This window comes from Vollenhovia emeryi, unplaced genomic scaffold (assembly GCF_000949405.1).
Source record: "Vollenhovia emeryi isolate VEMERY1.0 unplaced genomic scaffold, V.emery_V1.0 DF941028.1, whole genome shotgun sequence".
NCBI classification, from domain to species: Eukaryota; Metazoa; Arthropoda; class Insecta; order Hymenoptera; family Formicidae; genus Vollenhovia; species Vollenhovia emeryi.
This window is the reverse complement of record NW_011965338.1, coordinates 1-6,311: the sequence shown is the minus strand read 5'-3', so window position 1 is coordinate 6,311 and position 6,311 is coordinate 1. Positions and strand designations below refer to the sequence as shown.

At 41.8% G+C, this 6,311-nt stretch overlaps 3 protein-coding genes across 3 annotated transcripts; all 3 read left to right on the top strand.

The window, feature by feature from the left end:
* The first annotated feature begins 73 nt into the window (after window positions 1-73).
* Window positions 74-2,027, top strand: LOC105571213. The gene is made up of 2 exons (XM_012028683.1): window positions 74-1,159; window positions 1,227-2,027. Exons 1-2 carry the CDS (start codon window positions 74-76, stop codon window positions 2,025-2,027), a joined length of 1,887 nt encoding a protein of 628 aa, XP_011884073.1.
* A 25-nt stretch (window positions 2,028-2,052) lies between these two features.
* Window positions 2,053-3,312, top strand: LOC105571212. Its single transcript, XM_012028682.1, has one exon. It carries the CDS (start codon window positions 2,053-2,055, stop codon window positions 3,310-3,312), a length of 1,260 nt encoding a protein of 419 aa, XP_011884072.1.
* Window positions 3,313-3,590: 278 nt separating this feature from the next.
* On the top strand, window positions 3,591-4,640 carry LOC105571211. Its single transcript, XM_012028681.1, has one exon. The coding sequence runs from the start codon at window positions 3,591-3,593 to the stop codon at window positions 4,638-4,640; it is 1,050 nt and encodes a 349-aa protein (XP_011884071.1).
* Window positions 4,641-6,311: the final 1,671 nt, after the last annotated feature.

Below are 6,311 nucleotides of genomic sequence, written 5' to 3'. Positions count from 1 at the left end.
CAGATATGGTCAGATCTCCTCCATTTTTTCCCGGGTAGCTAATCATGTAAAAGCGTTATTTGAATTAAAACCAATGATTAAAGGTTCAAGTACGGCGTTACAACAATTAATAGATGATGTACAAAATAATTTACAGGCATTAAAGGTATTGAGCGAGCCCACAGATCACTGGGATACGGTAATAATATATTTGATGTCTACTAAATTGGATGTATTTACTAAACGAGAATGGGATAAGTATACATTGAACGTGAAGAAACTTACTTTAAAGGAGATGATGGAATTTCTTACAAAACAACGTAAGTATTTAGAAAGGAACACGGAACGAAGTACTATCACAAATTCAGGCGCGGAAACATCTACAACACAAAAGGGACTTAAACAAGGACGACAATCAAAAGGATCATCTAGTGCAACATATGTAACGGCGGATACACTAAAATGCTCAATGTGTGGGGCATCCCATTACTTATACAACTGTGAACAATTTACAAATTTGTCCGTCAAGGATAGGATTTCGAAAGTGCAACAAAACAAATTATGCTTTAATTGTTTAAAGGGTAAACATCGCAACGTAGATTGCACACTTGGACCCTGCAAGAAATGCCCTTTGAAGCATAATACTCTACTCCACATCGAGCAAAGTACTCAGCAAGGAAAAGGAACAGCTAACACCTCAGGAGAGGAAACTAGGACGACAACCAGTAGTACTACGATGATGATGAAGGACGGAGAACAAGGAGAACCGAAGGTGATACTCGGTACAGTTCAAGTTAATGTTTTTGATTCAAGGGGACAACCACAGGTCGGTAGAGGATTATTAGATAATTGTTCTCAGTCTCATTTCATTACAATGAGATTATGCAAACGCTTGTGGATACCATTAGTTCCCATTCATCATAACATTGGAGGATTAGAAACGTGGAATAAAGTTGTTAAATATAAGGCTCAAGTACAGATTGGATCTCAACATAATGGATATAAGGCCTCGATCACATGCTTCGTAGTATCAACCATTTCGGAAGACATGCCAAACATGACTATGGACATTTCAGCACTTCATATTCCCCCCAATATAACAATGGCGGATCCAGACTTCAATAAGTCGAATAGAGTGGATCTACTTATAGGAGGTGAAATCTTCTGGGATCATTTATGTGTAGGCCAAATTAAATTGCCCTATACACGATCAATGCTACAAAAAACCAAACTGGGTTGGATTTTAGTATTCTGTATCGGTACCTACTCAACGAATAGTTTCCGACCCGAGGAAAGGATGCTACATGATAACCACGCAACAATTATCAGAACAAGTCGCCAAGTTTTGGGAGACGGAAGAATGTCCGGCGCAACCGTCAAGGCGATGGTCTCAGGAGGAACAATTTTGTGAATCCTACTTTGAAGAAACCACGACCAGGGACAGGAGTGGTCGGTTTGTTGTGAGTTTGCCCCTGCGAAATAACGTATTGGAGTTGGGTGAGTCACGTACAACAGCCATGAAGAGGTTATGCGCGATGGAGCGTAAATTTTCGAGAGATTCAGACTTAAAAAAACAATATCGGAGATTTATGAGGGAGTATGAAGACTTGGGACATATGTCTAGAATCTCTGAAGACAAAATTAAGGAATTACACCCAGTATATTTCTTACCACATCATGCAGTCACGAAAGAGAACAGCACGACGACAAAAGTAAGAGTCGTATTCGACGGATCCAGTAAGACTTCCACAGGATTATCCATTAACGATGTACAGTATACAGGACCTAACCTCCTAGAAGAGATAATTTATCATCTGGTACGTTTTCGACAATGGCGCTACGTACTATCTGCAGATATTACGAAAATGTATCGGCAGATAAGGATTCATCCTGAGCAACAGAAACTTCAATTAATACTTTGGAGAGAGAATCCAGAAGATGAGGTACAAGTCTTTCAATTGGAAACACTCACATATGGAATGGCGGACGCTCCACACCTAGCTACACGATGTATACAAATCGGCAAGGATTGTCAACGGCAGGAGTAGCCATACTATACTACATGACTTTTACATGGACGATTTGCTAACGGGAGACGACGATTTTGATGCCCTTAAGAGTCTAAAGGCGACTTTAGCTACAGTGTTCAAGGACTATGGGTTTGAATTAAGGAAATGGGCAAGTAATGAGGGTAAAATTCTCGAGGAGTCAGTAGAGGACAGCGAGCCGAAACATTTTCAGGATCTCAAGGACCCTAAAACACTTGGACTTTTATGGGATCCAGAACACGACATTTTAAGATTTTCTTTACGGATCAAATATTCTCAGAAGGTTACAAAACGAACCATTCTATCGGCTGTTGCTCAAATTTTTGACCCTTTAGGATTGGTGGGCCCAGTTACGGTACGCGCTAAAATGTTGTTACAAAAATTGTGGCAGTTAAAACTAACCTGGGATGAAACAGTTCCGCAGGAGATTTACACCGCATGGACTCAATATCAAACCCAGTTGAGGAATCTGGAGGACATCGTAATACCAAGACAAGCACGCCGAGGGGACGCAGATACTATTCAACTTCATGGATTCAGTGACGCTTCAGAGAGAGCATTTGGAGCATGCATCTATGTAAGAGCTACAGATGAACAAGGCAATCATACTGTACGTTTATTAGCAGCAAAGTCACGAGTAGCACCTCTACATACGGTCACTCTTCCCCGATTGGAACTTAATGGCGCGGTGTTACTAGCAAGACTTTCCGAGAAGATTCGAAATGCGTTAAATATCGACAAAACCAGATTCTACTGGTGGAGTGATTCAGAAATAGTACTACATTGGATTGCAGGAAACCCCTCACGGTGGAATACTTTTGTGGCCAACAGGGTTGGAGAAATACAAGAACTCACCACAAATAGATGGCAGCATGTATCGACACATCATAATCCAGCAGATATAATATCAAGGGGTATGGAGGCCTCAGAATTAGTCCAGTCCGACTTGTGGTGGAAGGGCCCATCATGGTTGTCGGAGGACGAGCAACGTTGGCCTATACAACCGGTGCAATTACCCGAAGTAATACCAGAGATCCGTCAAGGAAAATATCAGTCACTGATGATCCAAGCTAAACCTGACTTGTCCTACCTTTTAACTAGATCCTCACTATTATCAAAATTAACACGAGTGATCTCGTATTGCATTAGATTTATAAAAAATACCCGAGTCCAACGTAATCAGAGATTAGTGGGGGCGCTCAATGCAAACGAACTTGATGAAGGTACAAGGGCACTAGTTCGATATCTCAACAGCAGGACTTTGCATGCGAGATTAGGAATTTAAGAGGAAATAAACATATTCCGAACCAAAGTCGAATTCTTAAGCTGCAACCGTTTTTAGATAAGGAAAACATACTCCGAGTAGGGGGTAGACTATGTAATGCGCCAGTGCCATATGAACAACGACATCCCATTATATTGTCACATTTGAATCCACTTGCGTTGCTAATTATGCGACACCGTCATTTTCGTATGTTACATGCTGGACCCCAATTACTTTTAGCTGCATTGCGAACTCAATATTGGATAACTTCAGGGAAGGCATTAGCCAAACGAACAATAATGTCTTGTAGTAAATGCTTCAGAGCAAACCCTAAGCCAGCTAGATATATTATGGGCGATCTTCCAACTAATAGAGTTACACCAAACCGAGCATTTTATGGTTGCGGATTGGATTATGCGGGCCCCTTTTATGTAAAATCGCGAGTCCGTGGGCCAGCCAATATTAAAACTTATATGTGCGTTTTCGTCTGTATAGTTACCAAAGCGGTACATTTAGAGCTTGCGACTGATATGAGTACAGATGCATTTCTAAATTGTCTTCGTAGGTTTATCGCCAGACGTGGCAAATGTAAACATATTTACTGCGATAACGGTACGAATTTTGTCGGAGCCAAAACTGAATTGTCTGAACTGTACGATAAACTGTCTAAAATTGAATTTCAAGAAAATGTAACCAATTTTTTAGGAGAGGACCGGATTCTTTGGCATTTTAATCCTCCATCAGCTCCAAACTTTGGAGGTTTATGGGAAAGTGTGGTTAAATCCGCAAAGCGACATCTTAATAGAATATTATTTAATACCTCTCTAACTTATGAAGAATTGTACACGGTGTTGACACAAGTAGAATCCTGTTTGAACTCACGACCGTTATCCCCCTTGTCAGAAGATCCTTATGATCTTATTCCATTAACTCCAGCACATTTTTTGATTGGAGATACCATGGCTGCATTACCGCAAGAAGATCTCACCAACGTCAACACGAATCGATTGGATCGGTATCAACATTTGCAGCAATTGGTCCAACACTTTTGGAACCGTTGGCGCACGGAGTATTTACATCAACTTCAAACCAGAAATAAATGGAATGATGCATCAGGCGAATGTTTTAAACCAGGTACCTTGGTAATAATTCGTGAGGACCACTCTCCACCATGCAGGTGGCCTATGGCACGAATTACGGATATACATCCTGGGAAAGATGGCGTAACAAGGGTCGTTACGTTAAAATGTTCCGGTTATCGCTTCTTGAAGCGACCTGTTACCAAACTCTGCATATTACCCTGGCAAGAAGAGAAATCAACCCCAGAGAAAGAAGTCCACGAAGAATAGAAGATTGTATCAATTTAATTCAATCGTACTATGTATTGCGTTACAATTTAGTTTATGCGTTTATGTTCATTTTCACTTTTAGTTATATTTTTTCTTCTCTTCTCTCATGTACCCACCTCTTGTACTTATTTTATGTTTATGTCACACTTATATACTAGAAAGCCTCCAGCTTTCCAGGGGGGCAGTATGTTAGGAAATTATATTCCGTGTTCGACCGAGTTATCGATCGGTGTTAGTACCGAGAGGTCCGCGATAATGTAGAGGGAGTTTTGGGCCAGAGGGCGTGAGAGAGGGAGAGAGAGGAGTCCGTCTGTCTCGTCATAGCACGGCAAGCGAAAGGACGTGCGTAAAAAGTATTCAGTTTTGTTGGTTGAGTAAAGAAATTACGGAAACCAGTGTGTGCTTATTCACATCCCATTCCCCGGACTTATTACAAGAACCTAGAACATAACAAAGATTTTAGAAATAACATCATAATCCCCTTTGCGGGTACAGTTAGTGACGTAATAAAGAAAATTCTAAGAAACCAATATATTGATACGCGATTTTCTACTCCCAAAAAATTAGACATAGTAATTAGAAAAGGAAAAGATAGAAATGCCGACTTGAATCGAACCGAACTTGTTTACCAGCTCAATTGCATGGACTGTGATGCGATTTACATTGGTCAAACCAAGAGACACATCACTACAAGAATAAATGAACATCGAAATGACATCAAGAAACCAGTCATAAATCACTCTGTTGTTAGCAAGCATCGAGATCTTGTCGGAATGAATTTGACTGGTCTAACCCTAAAATATTACATAATGAACCACATTTTAAAAAACGTGAAATAACAGAGATGTTCTACATAAAGAAATTTATTAATAACATCATTAATTTACAACAGGATACAGACAATCTCAGCTCGATATATGACAAAATTGTGCGCACCACCTAATGTTTTGTAATTACTTATTTCTTTGTCATCCCCACACGTCGTTATACTTTGACTCACCCAACGAATGTTGATCTCTTGACAACTCAGCGCTTTTAGTCTTCCACAAGCTTTTATACGAATAGACGTTCTTAGTGACTTACATTAATTTCAATTTGAAGTAACATGTGAGTAGGGGTATATAGGGCGTTCTAACCCAGAAGCTCCGAGGGGGGAGCGGGGCACGGGGAGTACTCCATGGCGAGGGGACAGCGGGGAGGGGGGTACTCCGCGACGAGGAGACCGCGATCTAGATGCTGACCTGTCATTTTTGACACCTGGACGGGTATGAGTCACAGGGTCAAGCGCCGAAACCTGGCTGATGACTTTCTTATCAAGGTGAACGATGTCGAAGAGTTCCACGTTTATTATTCCACAACGCTTGGCGATCCGCGGGGCGCGGGGAGGGGGAGGACCGCGACGCTACGCGATCCGCGGTGGCGCGGGGTGGACCGCGACGCTATGCGATCCGCTGCGCGGAGAGGTCCGCGGCGCGAGGCAATCCGCGACACATGCATGTAATAGATATCATCGGAGATGCCTTTGATTAGCGCCGATACCACAGCTGCGCGCATCCATGGCATGAGTCGCGGGGTCAAGCGCCGAAACCTGGCTGCTGACAACGACTTTTATGGTATATAAACGGTCCGGAAGCCTGCTGTACTACAGTAGATTTTATACGAGATCGAAAA